Genomic DNA, 19,607 nt, shown 5'->3' on the forward strand with positions numbered 1-19,607 from the left:
TTTAAATCGTCCAGTCATGGAATATTTCCTTGATTACCTCCCTTGTTGCATACACTGGGATATCAGAAGTTCAAGAACAATCTATTTCACAGAGGTATTTCGAAGACTAATAGCTCTGTAAAAGATGACCGCGGTGTCAATCATTGGCTTAATGGCGCGTGCTTTGTTTACATAAGACGCTTCTAGTCCGGGCAGAATGGTGCTTTTTACTCATTTTACATACCCATTTACACGAAATAAGAAATATTTTTTTTTACCTACATATACTTGAAACATGTTTATTTATTTTTCTAATGCTTAATAAAAATGTGCTAGAATTTAATTTGCAGAAGGAAAAGAGTTAATATTTGGGGCTCATTAAGTCGCATCGATGTCATCCCCATCAGTGACTAGCGGATTAGCGAATATTCACTGCTGATCAGTGTGGTTCAAGAAGTTTTGTCTGCGATATCATAATCGGTGGAAACGGGGTCTAAGCCCAGCGAACGTCTTATAGGCGTTGGATTTATGTTAGATTATTTGAATACATAAGTTAAAGTTCCGTACTGGAATATTTTCTTGAATTCACCACGGCACCTCCCAGGAAAAACGTTTATTGATTCAATATATTGGACTAAAGATTACTTACTCCGTCCAGACAGACTTTACTGCCTTCACAGATTGTTTTATTGGGTAAGTTCTGTGGTGCTGGACAAGTAGCATTATTTTCATCAGTAAATATTGTTAAGATTTATATAAGTTGAAACATTTATTACATTTTGATAAAAAAAAATGAACGTATTCCACAAGAATAGTTTGTACAAGCGGATTCCACGTGGTGGCGAGTTGATATCATCAAAGTCTAGAGATTCGTGATGTGATTATTTAACATTTAATTTTTTTAAAATTATGGTTATTTAGCTCGGTCACCCAGAACCTCATAGTCTTCATATAGACTATTTATCTCTGTGTGTGTGGGTGGGGGGGTATACAGGTACTGCGAAGATGAAGCGTGGATGCAGTTACTAAAGGGTAGCCGGGATGAAGAACAAACTTCTATCCTTGACAGCCAGCCCTGCCAAGTAGGATTCGGGGTCTCAGTTTGACTTTTCATCCAGTTTGGTTAAGAACCTTACACAATAAGGTTTTATTTTTGCAGGTAAAATGATAGGTCTGCGTAATGTACAGCAAAGAAGTGAGTTGGCCTAATAATAATGAGAACAAAAATATTATATGTATATATATATATTAAATAAATGACAAATATACTCTTCAAAAAAAGTAGGGGATATTGAAATGCAAATACCTATGCAGGTTGTGATATGATAAAAAGTCATGGACACATGTTTTGAGAGTATGTTCACAGATAAAGACCTTATCGCCCCAACAGAACCACTGAGCTGCACCTGCGACACGCAATAGCGCCATACACGTGGGAGGGGTTCATTGTCAAATTTGACACTTCAAGGAAGGGTTGATGAAAACTGCCGCGTGCTGGTTTATCCTATCCATGTTTGCTTTAGCGTATCTTTACTTTAGTGTGTTACGTTTAATTTGCAATGAGACGTCTTCAACATGATAAACGTCTACGTGCTATTGGCATGCTTCAAATGGGTTCTACACAGCCAGCATAGCCAACATGCTTAATGTGCCACAGTCTGTGATCAGCAGACTGTGGAACCGGTACCAACAAACACACAATGCTGATGATAGACCTCGTTCAGGTCGTCCTAGAGCCACTATACAAGCCCAGGATCGATAAAGTTCGTAGACAGATCCTGCGAAATCGACGACAAACGGCCAATCAGCTTTCTGTAAACTCGTACCAAGTTACAGGAATTCGAGTTACACCCCAAACGATTAGAAATCGGCTACATGCAGCCCATTTCCATGCGCAACGACCGCGTGTTGTGCCGCCATTAACTCGCCAGCACATGGCGTCAATGATGTAGGCAGCGTAGAAATTGAGGTAATCACCTCCATTAACTCGCGTTTGAAGGCGTGTAAATGAGCGTCATACTAACGTTAACTTCGGACAGCATGACAGATTCGGGCGTGGGTCTGTTATGGTGCCGGGAGGAATCACCATGACTGACAGAACGGACTTGCATATTGTTCAAGGAAGGGTCACTGGTGTGTACTACCGTGAACCCCATCCTGACACTGATAGTTCTGCCCTTTGCTCGACGTGCAGGTCGACGTTTCATCTTTCAAGATGATAATGCCCGTGCCAGATTGCCCCAAATCGTGATTGGACGGTTGATTAGGAGCATGCCACGACAAAAATCAAAAACGTCCATTTTCATTTTTGACAGTGTATCACTTTGCGAGTAAAATGGGGCCGTCAGATAAGCCGCCCATATGAACTGTTTATGTTCATGTGTAGGCAATTGGCCTGTTATTAACATACACTGGTTACCTCTAATAAAAACAGCAGTTCATTTCCGCAGTTTTGTATTGTTTTCGAATATCCCCTACTTTTTTAAGAGTATATAATACCAAATCAAAGGTTTGTGCTAAAAAAGACGTTATTAAAATGCACTGGGATGTGATAAAGCTGGTATATGATACATAACCGCCAGAAGTTGCAAATAGTTCCATGCGCCCGGAACCGGACCAAAAAAAAGGTACTGGGTCAAACCAGGGTTGGCTTGAATATCGTTCCGGTTGTGAGTTTATTAAAGGATATGTACAAACTGATTTCATCTGACAGGATGTATTTTGTTGACAAACATAGTTATCTGATAAAGTAATTAGCTGACAGGAAGAACTACAGCAAGAACCTTGACTGGGACTGGAAAATAGTTTTAAAAAAAAATAAAAAAATAAAAAAATATTATAAGAATTGTAATCCTAACTAACAACACACAATGTTCAGATGAATTCTTCCAATTAATTCATATCTGGTTGAATATATAGAGTGAGTGATAATTTATGTTACTTAGAAGATTTATAGGCAAACTCATATCTAAAATCAATCTTAAAAACCTTTGTTTGTTATAAATTGAAGATATTATATTTACCTACAAGTTGCATTTGGTTTAAGTGTACAAGGCGTGGCGGGTATATTATTATTACTATATTGAGGATTACAGCATGTTTCTGCACATTCATCTTCCCAACCACAATCACATTCTTCACCAGGTTCTACTACTTTATTACCACAGTTAGATTGACTAGAATCTGATTTTTTTAAAACAAAGGGAATAGAGGAATATACACAGAATTTAAGCAATCCGTATAGCATTAAAATTTCGAAGGACTAAATTAGTTTCCCGGTAGAAGATTAAAACGGTGATCTGGTGTGGGAAACCAAAGAGCGGTAAACAAGCTAATTTTTTGACCACACAAATCTATGTTCTTTACTCACTCCCTTAAGAGTAACAACAAAACACATACTTATGGAAATTAAGGCGACGTTTCGTAGAGTATTCTCTCAACGTTATCAAGCTAATACAGTAAAACAGGTATGAGGCAAATATATATAGACAAAATACAACAACATAACCGAAACTATACATAGCAACAACATGATCAAAGGCCTACACCAACACTTATTAAGATATACAATAGCAGATAGAGAGTTAATTAACTTATAGTCCATGGCCAGTGAGGATGTCTTAACAACAAGAATGGAAACCATACCTTAAACCAATTATATCAAAGAGTTGTGACACAATTTGGTAACAATATACAAAAGTAAGAAAAGAAACCGCTATGTTAAACGATCAATAAGCTGACTAAGTAGTTGCGATATTAACCGAATATGGGAGGTGATTGTTATTATAGTTAAGACAATAAATTAAGGCAATAGAGTATATACAACAGATAAATGTAACATGATGAAGGGTAGATTAAATATAACTGTTATTTCATTGCACATGTCTATTAACACTTGTAATTTTATGATAGGATAATTGGATATGCAATAGAGATATAGATTTAATGTAAAAACAAAAACAACTTAAAACAATGAATATAGCACGATAGTAAATACAATAACTAGTCAAAAGATAACACACAGCACACTTGTACAGTTTATAAGGAGTGGTGGAACCATGCTATTATTTTAAATTAGTTGATCATACGCATTGGGCAAGAATATCCCTGTATCACGGTTAAGATCTGGGCTGTTCCTTCTGATTTGTATTGCCTCCATTATCTTCCGTGTCTTTTCTATTGGGAGATTAGATGCCAGGGTTTCGTATGACTCGATTCTGAGTCCAAGGTTGGTCTGGAGATGTTGTTCAATCTTTTCAACTCGACCCCTTAATAAGACGCTTTACCATTGTATTTTAAAGAGTAACCGACAGTTGGTAAAATAAGACAACTCTATATTTTTCACCGTGATTCTTCTTTGATCGTCAAAAGGAATCATTTCTTCCGACACAAATTTATAAAAATCCAGCACTATTTTCATGTAGAATTGCGTGATGCAAAAACAAAAACAACTTTCATTTGAATTGGTCGCCATTATCAAACTCACGCTCAACCAATATTCCAAATTTAGGAATGGAATTTTACCGTTAGTTTGATAATGGCGACCAATTCAAATGAAAGTTGTTTTTGTTTTTGTATCGCACAATTCTACATGAACATAGCGTTGGATTTTTATAAATTTGTGTCGGATGTGGCAAGAAATGATTCCTTTTGGCGATCAAAGAAGAATCACGGTGAAAAATAGACGGTAAGGATTCCAAAATAGCCTTAGAACCAATATGGGGGAAAAGCCTTATTTTCATATTAGTTGTATAGACAGCGCGACAGTAACGTAGTAGAGAGCCGAGCCGATACGTATACGTTACTAAAGTAACGAGGTATTGCCTAGGTCATTGGCTGCATTGATGACCAGCGACACAAGATTTGAATTATGAAATACAAGAACAACCTTTTAAAATGACTTTTTTTTATAGGTTGACACTTTTTCTTGCTCCAAATTTTACATCCATAAACCAATGTTGAAATATAATCGATTGTGTGTTCCTATGTCGACAAAAATGAAACTTATCGATCGAATTATGTGTTTTCATTGTCTTATCCCTACGCATAAATATTTTAGTTTGACCTATATCAAAGAGGTTTAAAGCTACGTTCCCAGAAAAGTATTTATCGGGTGTTTATTTCCAATAAAAGTATGACAATTGTGGTATATATGGAAAGATGAAATATCCAGTCTTACTAGAAAAATACTGGATTCCATGAAAAACACTCATGGAGCGCATACAGGACAAAAATGTAAAGTTTTCCCTAATTGACAGCCCGACGATTAGGAGTGTCTGCACGCGTGACGTCGAAGGTTGCACGCGGAGATTGAGCGCTTGATGTACATTTTGATAAACTTTATGAAGAATTAGACGTACAACACTTTCTGAGACGCGGAAAAAGACGCGGACAGTGTATAATCCGAAAATTTAATTAGGCTTCGATATTTGTAATAAATAGTCAGCGATTAAAGACAACAACGTCTTGTGTATGCAATGAATTCTCCTCCGACTGCGCTTGCGTTGCTAGGTACTGAGAGAGGTATGTCACGTGACACAAACATGACCTCTTTTGATCGATTTTTTATAGCCAGGGTATTCCCCGACACTTGCAATGTTTTGAGAAGGATTTGAAGCAAAATTATGATAAATTAATTAGTTTGAATATGTTTTTAGTCCAAATATATCATCAAATCACCCAGTTTGTACCCGGGAATGTATCTTTAACTCCTTAAAATTATTGATCCCACCGTGTCTTCTAATAACCCACCAATCTCTCGTTATTTGGGTGGGTCCCCAAAACAAATGGATTAATTCTTACCTTTAAAACAGCCAACAGAACTACTACCCCTAGTTTGTATTATAGGTCCCATCTGTGATATACTACACGGTGAAAACTTTAAATTATTATTCTCTTCTCCTGTTGTAGCTTTAGGATACATTAGATAATTACCACTACTGCCGCCAGGTGTACATGTTATATTTTCAGGATCATGCTTAAAAACCAAAAGAACCAATTGAAACTGTGAAAGAGCTGATCGAGTGAGATGACACCTCACCGGCCACCGCTTTGTATCTGATTCGTACATTATTGTTTTATTAGATTTATGTCGGAATGACCATTGCTATAGCCAGTGGTACGGTATTCCCTTAGGGGATTTTATTTGGGGGGGGGGGGCGTTTACTCACTATTTCAATTAATTCCGAACTTGCAATTCTCTAATATAGCGAAATTTTACGTCTTCAACAGAGGTAATGCTAGTCTATAAATTGTATATTATTGTGATTTAATAATATAAACAAAATCCTCGCAAGTATGGTGCTTTTAACCAAACAAATGCCCCCACCCCCAAACAAACCACACAAAAAATAACCACACACACTCTTTCAAATCCTTTCCTTCACGTCTATTTTTAGCACACCACAGACAACAATCGGCTAAAATGACCTACCTCCGATCCCATATTATGACCAATTTCATGAGCCAGAGTTAAATGACAAACAATGTTAGGTACAGTCTGTCCATAATTTAATGTTGTTACAAATCCTGTATTTAAACTTCTATATACACCATTGATTTCCTGAAAACAATTAGATTTAAATAGTATTCGATGTTCAGAAAGTTACTATGTTGACATCAAAACCGCAAAAGAGAATCATAACTGTTTATTTCTGGATTGTCATCATTAATGACCTATGACATCAAAAGTAACATTATGTTTGCAATGGCCAAGACGATAAACGCCAGTAGCGTAGCCGGTGGGGGGAATGCAAGTGGTGGGTACGCTCGGGCACGGGGAGATGCTCTAGAATAAGCACATACTGCTTCGTGCAAATATTCACAAACATGCCAAGGTAACGACAATAACGACAATTCCACTTTAAGACATTATACACAGTTAGTATACCAGGATATATTATTAGATGACAGACTGTGACATATTGAAATAAGACCTGACATGTTCTTGACAAAATATATCTCTCTTATGATATACAGCTATGATACACAAATTAAAGGTGAAAGATCACAACGGAATTACAAAATGGGGCCTAACAATAAATGACTAAAACCCCACATATTATAGCCTTTATACAACAAGAATTTATTACTATTTATGTACAAATCAATGAAGCGATATGTGTATATATATGTTTGAACTTATTAATTACACGAGATCTGGGACTGTCTAGTAATAGAAAATAGAAGATTATACATTTGGGAACAACTCTGAAACAAGCCTTTCCATTATTATAAAAATACCAATATGTATATGTATCGGAGTTAAGCTTGAAACTTCACAGCGTTTTAAATTTACGGATTAAAATATCTTGACAAAGTATAGCATATTTATTTAAAAACAGTATGACATTTGCGCCGGATATATCGTGCCACAGATTGGGTATTTTACAAAAATGAATTCAAAGTCCTTACCAGGTATTTCTCACATACTCCTCCAGCGGTATTTTCATCCAAAGAAGCCGTCCATGCCAAACCCAGAACGCCATCTCCAAAATCACGATGTGTTAAAATATAAGATAAACAAAACTGGTCATAATTTTCTTCAGAGTGTATCTCAAGAAATTTAGCGACATCAAAGTTTCCTATATATCTGATATAATTAGAATCTGTAATGTTGGTATAAACTTTTATTCTTTTAATTACAAATCTGATATTATCAGAAGACCCATCTTTGTCAAAATCTGAAATATATAGGGTTTTTATGATTATTGTCTACACCGTTTTAAATTTTGGTGGTATTCGCTTCAATCAATTACAAAATGAAATGAAAAATCTTTATAAACAGGGATTTATAACCTAGGCTATCCGACCAGTTTCTGTTCAAGATGTTCGTCATGAAAAACATTGGATTAATCCGATGTTATCTTCCCTACCAGTTTGATGTTTTAATTTAATCTAGACCTGTATCGGCTGCAGATTACTGGTCGCATATGATGATCAAGTGGTTATTCCGAGCTTGACGGAAATAACCGGACTGTATTAAATGATAGCATACAAGACTACAAATCCGAGACACAATGCTAAAACCATTTACTGTGTTTATAAATATCATTTTAATCCCAGAATCCCAGATAAATGAATTATAAAGGTGATACGGCATTGGGATTACTACCATCATTAAACATATTTTGTAGTTTTTCAACTCTCTGTCTTATAATATATATGTGATGTTACCTTTATGGTTTTTTATATCTTTGTCGAAAATGAATCAGTTGATAATTTAATTAAATGCATAAGGTGGGGGCTGGCAAAGGTTCCGAATTTACCTGATCCCTGTCAAATATTATGATGTTTTTGACAAAATGAGAAGAGTCGTGGCCTTAACCGGTTGCGTTTGATAAATGACGTACACCTCAATTTAAAGTCAAAAATGTATATAAACACAAATAGTGTTCAAATATCTGTTCAATGTATTAACTGTTATTTACCTATTCGCAGTCTCTACATATTGTATTAACTAATAAATTACCTATATAGAAACTGTTCATAGTCTGTACATATTATTGTATTAACAAATTACCTTTTATTGTACGAACTGACAACTTACCTATAACAGAATATATACTATTCACAGTCTGTACATATTGTACTATTTGATTTATCACTAAATCTGTACTAAAACCACCATACTTCTCATAAAAATCATAATCGGCCTTTATATATAATTCACATGTATTTTTAACTGTTGATCTTCGTTGTCTTGTATAGTGATTTTGAACATGTCTATGAACTCTTGATCTGTTCTTTAATACATTGCGTAATTTGTCAATATTAGTATTTCTGAACTTGGCCACATTAACATGAGAAGCTTTGTATATAACAGTATGAAAGTCAGGTTTATTTATAAAATATCTGGATGATGGTTCCAAAATGAAAGTTTCATTCAGTGTTAGAATTTTTCCTTCAAAAAAATTATCTGCTGTAAGTGTTCCATGGATCTTTGAATTTTCTACAAGAAAAAAAATTAAATATGCATGTCATTCAAGAATAATATACTCCTTTCTATTTGTAAATGTCGATGGATAATTTGGATATATACTATTCAAAAAAAGTAGGGGATATTTGATTTTGGGGGCATAATACTAAAATATGCAAATGACTACGAAAAAAGTCACTATAGAACCTAACAGAAGAAACATTTCCAGTTACATGTGACGCCCAAACGCACCAATAGCTACCGCATGGAATGCAGGTGATGCTTGGGATCATCATGGGGGTCCAACCCAAGATTTGCACGACCCTGACTTTGAATGTTACAGTCATTGTGGCATTGAATTCCAGGGTGGAAACATCAGTTTAATTGTTTTAGTGACCAGAAAACAAATTTTGATATGCGTCGGCTTACCCAAAATGAAAGGTTACGTGCCCTTGGCATGCTACAGATCGGCACAACACAGGCGGTTGTGGCGCGGACCATGAATGTTTCTCAGTCTGTCATAAGCAGGCTATGGTCCAGATACCGTGATACACAATCTGTACAGGACAGACCACGCTCAGGTCGACCAAGGGCGACAACTCAAGCCCAGGATCGATTTATCCGTACCTTGGCCTTGAGAAATCGTGTCATCACAGCAAATCAGAGTGGCCAGACGATTCGGAATCGACTGCATAGGGGTCACCTTCGCGCCCGACGTCCTCGCGTGATCCCTTGTTTGAGAGATCATCACATTCAGGCAAGACGTCGTTGGTGTAGGGATCGTCAACACTGGGATAATCGACGCTGGAGCAATGTGATGTTTTCAGATGAGTCAAGGTTCAGTGTTGATTTTTTGGACAGACGTAGGAGGGTGTGGCGTCGTCGAAACGAGCGCTTCCAAGACGTTAACGTCATCAGACATGATCGATTTGGGGGTGGTTCTGTTATGGTGTGGGGAGGCATCACTGTTGCTGGAAGAACGGCTTTACATGTTGTTGCAGGGCGTGTTACAGGCCAGTACTACCGGGACAACATCTTGGCAGTCCATGTTGTGCCGTTCGCACGACGTCATGGCCGCCGTTTCATCTTCCAGGATGACAACGCAAGATGTCACAGGGCCAGGATCGTTACAGGTTACCTCCAACAACAGAACATCACCACATTACCTTGGCCAGCACTGAGTCCCGACCTCTCCCCCATCGAGCATGTCTGGGACATGCTTGGACAGAGGTTACGTCAACGTCAACAACGTCCTGCCAATGTCCAAGAACTTGCTGCTGCGTTGCAACAGGAATGGGACAATCTGGACCAAAATGACCTTAGACGTCTCATTAGGAGTATGCCACGTCGGATCAATGCTTGTTTGGCAAACAGAGGAGGATTTACCCATTACTGACTTGGTTGTGATGCTGTGGTAACTTTGCTGTTTGACCCCGGGTATCATTTTACCCTTATAATGGTCAGTCTGTGCCTTACTTAGTCTAACGATCATTTGGAATAAATCGATGAATGTGAACTTCATTTCATTTTGTCATTTGTTTCTTCGTCAGTTTCATTAGGTGACTTTAATAACACTTAAAAATCAAATATCCCCTACTTTTTTTGAATAGTATATTTCATTTGGAATATTACATTTTAAAAATAATGAATGAATAAATGGATGAAATGTTGCTTAATGGCCTACTTATCTGCACCAATCGGGCAAATGAAGACGGACGATCATTTACGTGTACACCAACGTGCACTCGAGGCCTCGGTTTTTCGTCCCACTTGAACGACTAGGCATTGCTCTTTGTCTCGTCATCCGTCCTGCACTACTGACAAGAGGGTATACAACGTTGAAAAATACTGAGGAACCTACTCGTCTACCACCGGGATTGATCCCCGTGAGCACGCGTCTTATTCACTGAGCCACCGTGTCCGCTTATATATATTAAGACATTGAAAACCGCGTGTCGACTTAATAAGTATAAAGGATACACACTGCATATTATCATTTAATTTGATTTTCAAACTGATCTAATATTGATTTTTGCATTCATTTTTACCGCTTTATACTGAGAATAAATTGGCTATTATGGAACCTAGTCGTTTTTTTTAATTTTCGGACCAATTAAGCTTAATTGTCTAAAACTATTCAACTTTCAGAACAAACACAATCCGTGATTAATGGCATGCAGTGCTCATTACCCAGGTTCAACAATAACAAGCCTTTATAGAGGTTTGTGTTGCGAATAAATTTCTGTGAATATATCAGACGTTTGTATTGTGAATATACTGTGAACAGTTATTATAGATGGAATGGGTTCTGTAAAACTGAATTTACACTTAGCCCCGTCTGTAACTCTGAGATGTAAAACTGTGTACTGAATTTAAATCAAGTTTAAACTAAATACATTCCGGCAAACATAATTTTCATATAATACATAGATGTGTTAATCAGAGTTGCACGGTAGAGATAATCCCCATATTGTAACATCCGTAATAACGCAATAATCTTTATATTTCAGAAAAAAATAAAGAGTTTTCTTAAAGGTAATAAGGTGTAGCAGGTAGAGAATATGGTATGCCCTGGAATGTTTCCATTATAATGCAATGATCATTAATTGCACATTTCATCATTAAATGTCACACCAAATACAAATAAATTGCACCATTATATTTCGTGTAAAACAAACTGGTTATTATGAAGGTATTTTAAAATTTGTTTGGTTTCTTAAAGCAACACACCTACAAAGAATCAAACAAAATTTTCTTGTATATAACGGACATTTGCAAAGCTAGTATATAAAAGGCAATTAAACTAGATGAAAACTTATTCTTAAAAACATAATTAATTACACATTAATCTTCCAAATGATCAAGATCAATAGAAGAGAGTTCACAGCCCTGACCCATCCCCACTTCCTCGACACATCCACCTACTCACACGCAAAAACAGTAACGACAACTTAGTAAAGGATTATCAGAGACGTATCACTTATTATAGTGATGATACCGGCGCTCGAAACTCCAAAAAAAAAAAATCGAATGGTTATATTTGTAGTAGTTTTAAGGAGCTAGCATTTAGCAATCTTAATATTTAAGAGGTTTTGAATTGTTTAAGTAACAAAATTATGCTTTAAAAAGCCTTCAGTTTTCCTTAGTTAATCGATAACATATAAATAATAATAAATTTTGAAGCTTGGGTTTTCTACGAGGGTTGGTACCCGTGTGGTCTATTGTTAGCCACTGGATCTTCTAGCTATGACCAGTAGTATAGGTACAATTTTAGGTTGAGAAATTTGTGATATTGGTAGAATATGATTATAGAAATGTATTGTTTCTTAGATTTGCGAGCACAATTTTTCCAAAGATATTACTATAGCCTTAATTCCATTTTCATACCCATACAGTCGGTTAAGAACCAAACTTGTTATTGTTAATTGATATTGGCTATCGATCGCCAAATACAGTGGGGGTCCATAATTGCACTTTGGACAGAAACTGAATCAGCATCCCATTTATAAGCACAGTAAATATATTTTATTTTGTCTGTATGTTTATTTTCATAATTAAGAAGTTTGTTCATTCATTTTTTAAATATAAAAAGAACCCATTAGGCCTAAAAGTATTCTACATTTTCCGTCCGACTAAACACTTGATAAATATTGAATTTGCAAAGTAATAGTTTTTATATATCGAAAACTTGGTTTATTTAGCGGCTTATAGATATTGTTTAGTATTCTGCAGTGAATAAAAAGCAACTAAAAATGCTTAGAACAAGCCAGTGCGTAATAGGCAAACAATTGTAATGGGCAAAAATGCTACTAGGCTGTTTAGTATATATGCATTTTTTATGCTTACTTTGGAACAATTTCTATGGTAATGTGATAGTAAAAGCCCTATACAGGATTCCATTTTCTATTAAATATGCCTTAAAGTCTCTGTTCGTCATTTGATATTTTTTTAATCCCTTGTAAACTACAACATTGTGAAAGTTGGAGCTCAAACATGAATAAAATAAAACCAAGTACGAACAATCCAAACCATTAGACAAAATTCGAAGTCCTAACCGTTCAGTATTTACAAAGGTATGAGGAACTGAAATTTGTGGTGGACCTCTTCTTAATCCAAACGGCTGATATTTTGTTATTGTTTTCTTAATTACCCGTTAAATAATCAATCTGAGTATATTAACGTGTATCAGACATTGTCCGAAAAATAGAAATGATGACCAGCGTCTTGATGAAGACAATCGATGAGATGGATGCATTGAATTGAAATCAGATGCTTTGAATAGAAATCAGATGCTTTGAATAGAAATCAGATACTTTGAAAACAAATTAGATGCTTTGAATAAAGTTGACATATTTGAGAAACGTTATATTACCTTGATCTTGTAAGTGTCCTGTATAAATATTTGATTGATCATAACCCCATACACCATTACTTGTTTCTATCACAGGAGATTCACTAAATATTGTCGAATCTGGTCGCAGTCGTAGCTGTAAGGATCTGCAAAAAAGGAATATTCCGCATGTGTAAACGTAGATATTGCCTCAATCCAGATTATACCTTTTAGCCGATATATTATCGGCGATTAGAAATGAGACCCTGACTTTTAATTCATACTGATGAGCTGTCATTCATTTTAGTTTTTTGTCATGTACTGCAGTATTTACTGAACTCCTTAATCCAGATTAACTTTTTGTCGATATGTTATCGGCGATTAGAAATTCGACCCTGACCTTTACGCAGTCTTTATTTTTTCTCATCCTGTATTGCAGTATTTGCTGGGCTGCTCGACTGAAAAGCATTGTTCAATTTTATTGTATTTATGCATTTCATAATCAGTGGTGTGATTGGCCTTTAAGTAATAATAATGTCTGAAAAGTATTAGTAATTCAAATTTAATGTAAGGGCCTATTCTTTAAGTGTTTTAACGGTTTCATGTATTAAATAACTTTGTTTGGTGAACTGTATTATCTTGCAATAGTCCCAAACCGTTGAACCAGAAGTAAATGGGTATTCAGTAAGAAACTGTACTTTATATGATGGGTGTGACCTAACAAACATTTTAGTTTAACAAAACATATAAAATATGTTCCAGAAAGTAACAAGCTTTAAATATTTTATACATATTTTATAGATAAACACCGGTATAGGTATACTGAACAATTTTATAATAATTGTACGCCTTAAAAAAAGAACGTTCCGAACAGCTAATGTAATTCAATAGCAAACTTATTTGTGAAAAGGGAACTTTTTAGAAGGATGGCCCACTTTGAACCCGTCTGTGAAATTTTATATCACATCAGTTTGCTATGTTTCTAACAAATCAACATCGACACCCACCGAAGGGTGTTTCTTTACGAAATAAGGATGTGAAATTTTAAGCGCATGTAAAGAACAAACGCATAATACAATTTCCCACTCCGTCTTCTTCCTGGTGGTAAACCCAATTTGATTCAGAATTAGTAAATGACAAGAGAAAACCCGATTGTCTTAAATCAACATTGATGTAAATTATTTATGTTGTATATTCTTCATGTTAAAATCTTTGAAAGGATTTGTGGAAACTTGATATGTTCAGAAACAGGATACAGGATATGTAGATTTAAATAAAAAAATTTAAATAAAAAAATATATATACATTTATATACACCCTTATCTCAAATGTGCCCACAATATTAGTCTAAGAAATTATGCATTGCATAATCTTCAAAAAAAGTAGGGGATATTGAAATGCAAATACCTATGCAGGTTGTGATATGACATGGACATTTGACATGCTGTGAGAGTATGTTCACAGATGAAGAACTTATCGCCCCAACAGAACCACTGGACTGCACATGCGACACGCAATAGCGCCATACACGTGGAGGGGGGGGGGGTCATTGTCAAATTTGAAACTTCGAGGAAGGGTTGATGAAAACTGCAGCGTGCTTGTTTATCTATCCATGTTTGCTTTCCTATCGGTTCTTGCATAAGATTTACTGTTTAGCGGATCTTTGCTCTAGTGTGTTACGTTTAATTTGATCGGGAGACGTGTTCGTCGACGTCAACGTCAACCGACAACACTGCAAGAATTGGCCGTGGCACTGCAAGAGGAGTGGGTCAGATTGCCCCAAATCGTAATTGGATGGTTGATTAGGCGCATGCCACGACGAATTGCTGAATGTCTGAGGACTGGTGGAGCAATTACTCATTATAAAGACAAAAATCAAAAACGTCCATTTTCACTTTTGACGGTGCATCTCTTTGCGAGTGAAATGGGGCCGTCAGATAAGCCGCCCATATGAACTGTTTATGTTCATGTGTAGGCAATTGGGGTGTTATTAACATACACTGGTTACCTCTAATAAAAACAGCAGTGCATTTCTGCAGTTTTCTATTGTTTCTGAATATCCCCTACTTTTTTTGAAGAGTATATAATTCCGAGCTGGGAATACAAGTAGTCAATCAAAATATCTTTCTTTCGGTTTTAAAATTTCTTTCATACATTAATATACTTTATACACCGATAATTCATTAAATAATCAATTTACATTCTATAGATGAAAGTTAAATAATCAATATTTAATCGACAGATGAAAGCTAAATAATCAATATTAAATATATAAGAAATCCCAGTTATACTTGTTTTTACTCAAGGATATTACTCTTAATAACACTGCCGAGCAATTAAATAAATACTGTACAACTACTTTTCTGGAGATATATCTGTACATATTATAGCCATACGACCTGTATTTACCGAGTTGTTATGGTGTAAAATTCGTAGTTTTGATACTAAATTTGTAACCATACTATTATCAATTTCAACAGAAGTTTTCTAAATGTTTAGCGTCTGTCTCAACTACCACAATCCCGCCCAATTCTGCGCATAGAGAACTATCTACTTTAAGAATAGATCTCTGCCCTGAATGTTCGCCATATTAAAAAAAATGTATATATACTATTATGTAATGTGGTTTCTAATCGTTCATACACACAACGCCCAATTAAATGTTTTACGATTCAATTAAATGGAAGCAGAATAAACATTTCGCAAAGCTTCGTCTGAGAATAATGTTTTGATTGTATTCCAATAAAAACTGTATAGTGCACATTTCCATGTTAAAAGGTGACAATCGTTTGACAATAGTGTAATGGGGATATAATTCGTGCATTTATTCATTCGTTCCTTTATTAATTCATTCATTCATTTAATGTCCAATGTGTTGTTTTAATAACTTATTTAAATTTCAATACATTTCTTTTAATACCGATTATACCTGAAGCCATTAATCTTGTAACTTGGTAACCGATAATGGACAGCCAACTCATTTCATTAAAATAGTTCAGACTGTATGATAAGCTTAATCCGTATTATTTCTATTATATGTATTTATTGTCTTTAATGTTTTATGGTTACCTACGTTCGTTAACTGTGTATATTTAATTTAATCGTTAGACACGAGCTTTTTTAAATACCGAATTGTACATTCATTCAAGATTCTAGGTTTTATCCAGTTTCCAGGACAGTCACTCTGCCTTTTGGACGTGCTGTTCTGTGTATATGATATTTTATGTTTTCCGGTATTAAAGAGTTTAAAAGATAATTCCAGTGTGTATTTATTACCGAAGATTTACACCGAATCATTACCTCCCAAAAGCGTGAAGATCTAGAGAAATAGTTTGTAGCAGGGATCTCTTAGCTCTATGACGAGCATCATTCAGTTCAGCCCGGTCATAATTTACTCCTTCATAATGAGATATGAATTCATTTAATGGTAATCCTACAATATAAAAAGATATTGAGCATGATTTATGTTTAAGTTAGTGGGTAAACTATACATCATTATGATGGAATACAACAGGTTGTTATCCGGAAAAGAACGGAGCAGAATCGGGTTTAAAATCTGATCAACATACATGTAATAACTCAGTTATTTTGAAATACATCGATACAACTTATACTCACGGTGCATCACTTTATATAATATATATCTCACACATTCTTGGCTATTGCATGCAATGTAATACTTTTAGTAGAATTTTTGCTCGAGAAATAACATATTCGCATAATATGTGATATGTACTTAAAATACTTAAATCGACTTAGGGTTTAAATGACATATTTTGATATAAAAACACTTGTAGAGCCATAACATAACTGGTTCTATGTCAACAACATGTTAACAGATATCTCATGAGAATATTCTTCAGTAAAATTCCATTCCACTATATAAGGGTGGGTTGTCGACGTCATTGGGCTCAATTAACCAATCTCTATAATTATTTACATCATATTTGACCAATTGGATAATTGAATGTCCAAAACCAGTAGATACAAAATTAGGATACTGGTGAGAATTCGCCAGACTTCTATTAGGTTCCAGAGAGCTTACATCTGAGTTCCTAGACAGCCGCGAGGCTGGCTAGGGTAGAGCAATGGTTTTAGCTAGTATTGTTATCTATTATGCTTGTATACCTGTATTCAGCTATATATATATATATAAAATGTAGAAGCAAACTGTCGCATTGTTATTCCTGGTAAGACAAACGTCTTAAGAAACTGTAAGAAGTAAATACACAACGTGAAGCAGAAGTAAAGACAGCTAGAGACAAATTCTAGACGATCACAAGGCTACAGAAATATGTAGTAAGAAAAGATGCATGGGTCGTACGTAGGATGTGGCGACCGGTTCCCTTAATCAGCTATCCACGTCAGACAAAGGACCTATGGTGCTACAGCAACCCAATTATTTCTTCTACTGTTAATTTCATTAAAAATAGATGTATTTTCTCATGTGGTATAGTCACATGGAACCGGAATCTCCATCCAACCCAATCTATCAAAACTGAAATTACAAGCCAATACACGCATACACAAACATATATGCCAAAATATTTACCTTTTATAAGAATGCCTAAAATCAAGAATTGAAAAACTAAAATCAACCACCAAATAATCTTTCTTGTCATACTGCTGCCGTCTTTATGTAATCAATCTGATTGAATCAGCCACGTTCTATTGTGTTTAATTTATACCATCTCGTCTTCATTAATCTTTAAACCTTGTTGTTTTCATGAAGGAAATGCCATTGTGGTTCCTGCAGAAAACAATAATGGTTCTTTGTACACTGTAGTCACGGTAAGAGGTCTCATTTTATAATCTTATGTTTTTCGATACAATAGATAGATTCTTGAAGATTTTATATTATCTAAAGAGCTTTTTACCAGGTAAATTGATGCTACTCCACGGGTTGTTTTAGTTTCTTTGCTTGTCAATAGGATAATTGTTTGTAGTCTGCGTGTTTTTTCCACATAATGATACTGTGGTCATGGGCGTCACACATTGAGGGGGGGGGGGGGGTCCGACCCTAACTCCTATTTATTTACAAAACCTGTATAAAACCTGTACATATCCCAATATGCATACGGCACCCCCTGACTTAAACATGATAAACATTGTATTGGTGTGATGTTTTAGTTTAACCCCGTTAAATATCCCACACTCTCCCTATAGCGCTGCTTCCGGGCCTCCGGCGTCACAGATTGTCAACATTTTATATAATTTCATTTGCGGACCCCCCACCTCCACCCCTAATATATATTTCACGGCTACGCCTCTAACTGTGGTATTCCCTTATTTAGGAAACAATAATAGACCATTTTGGAAAAAAAACCTCATAATAATGTACAGGCCCCACAAGATTATTCAAATCGACCAGTCCTAATGGGGGTTATGAAACAGTGTTTAAGCTTCTACTTTCAAGCATCAACTGAACAAATAAAGTCGGACATAACATCGTTCGATGATGGAAATTTTGACCAGACAGTGGCGTTTCCGCACACTCTGGCAAAAGTTCTTTTTGGTATACACTAACATGAACATGGGACCTCGGTTATTTAGTCTACCCGAATTATTGTTAGACTTATACTGGTTCTTAATAATTATTGACCAATATCATTCAATCTCGTTCAAGGAGAGTTTTTAAAGATTAGATTTATCATCAAATAATGACATACCTTATAATGTTGCGAAATACAAAAGAGATTCACTCTATGTCGTCGTTCAACTTAATTTTCTTTTAGGGAAATACTAAATACAAACATTTCCTAGGAATGCTTCCTTCACAGTACTGTATTAACCATAATAAACACGTGCTTATGGCACCAAGGGAACGAGGGCAACGAGAAAATAGTTCCATAACTGATGTCTTCCGTCATGCTCCAGCCACAGTAGTGGAACGTTCTAAGGATTTTCTTTGAGCAAGTTTTGAGTACAAAAACGTTACTGTCCTATAACTCCCTTAATTTTCCATTACACTGACCACAAACTGTACTGCACATAGCTTAACATACTATTACCCAATTCCCACTGAAATAAAGTTGAAACCTTACAGCATATTTATAAGATTTGATAAAATCCAAAGGCTACGCGATATTTATGTCGTTTTTGAAATGGCCGCCGAACCAGAATTAGAACACGCAGGTGATTCCACGTCATCTCAAAAATGTAGAAAAGCTGTTCGGTGAGATAAGATTAAGATTTCAGTGTTCCACTCATCACTATTTGTAACATAATTACTTATTTCCATGCGAACTGTAATGATATGTGTTGAAAATTTTGCAATTGAAGCAATTTTCCCTACGCAAAACCTCGAAGATTGTATCAATTGTAGAGGTGGACAAGACAAGTACCACCTCTACAAATATTGCAGCTAGGCGGCACCACACG

The 19,607-nt window shown here is 35.7% G+C and overlaps 1 protein-coding gene across 1 annotated transcript; it reads right to left on the reverse strand.

Annotated features, from left to right (window-relative positions):
- Nucleotides 1–1,089: 1,089 nt before the first annotated feature.
- On the reverse strand, nucleotides 1,090–17,968 carry LOC126815205 (disintegrin and metalloproteinase domain-containing protein 10). The gene is made up of 10 exons (XM_050540765.2): nucleotides 17,779–17,968; nucleotides 16,527–16,659; nucleotides 13,269–13,393; nucleotides 8,528–8,929; nucleotides 7,393–7,661; nucleotides 6,413–6,541; nucleotides 5,782–5,956; nucleotides 3,003–3,162; nucleotides 2,677–2,773; nucleotides 1,090–1,110 (listed from the first exon to the last, which is right to left on the reverse strand). Exons 1-10 carry the CDS (start codon nucleotides 17,846–17,848, stop codon nucleotides 1,090–1,092), a joined length of 1,581 nt encoding a protein of 526 aa, XP_050396722.2. The 5' UTR covers nucleotides 17,849–17,968.
- Nucleotides 17,969–19,607: the final 1,639 nt, after the last annotated feature.

This window comes from Patella vulgata, chromosome 3 (assembly GCF_932274485.2).
Source record: "Patella vulgata chromosome 3, xgPatVulg1.2, whole genome shotgun sequence".
NCBI classification, from domain to species: domain Eukaryota; kingdom Metazoa; phylum Mollusca; class Gastropoda; family Patellidae; genus Patella; species Patella vulgata.

Excerpts from the sequence above, each read along its gene's own strand:
- LOC126815205 (XM_050540765.2), bottom strand. The coding sequence starts at position 17,848 with ATGACAAGAAAGATTATTTGGTGGTTGATTTTAGTTTTTCAATTCTTG. Across the intron at positions 16,660-17,778 it reads TTTAGGCATTCTTATAAAAG|GATTACCATTAAATGAATTC; the intron begins GTAAATATTTTG and ends TTTATATTGTAG. Across the intron at positions 8,930-13,268 it reads AGGACACTTACAAGATCAAG|AAAATTCAAAGATCCATGGA; the intron begins GTAATATAACGT and ends TTTTTCTTGTAG.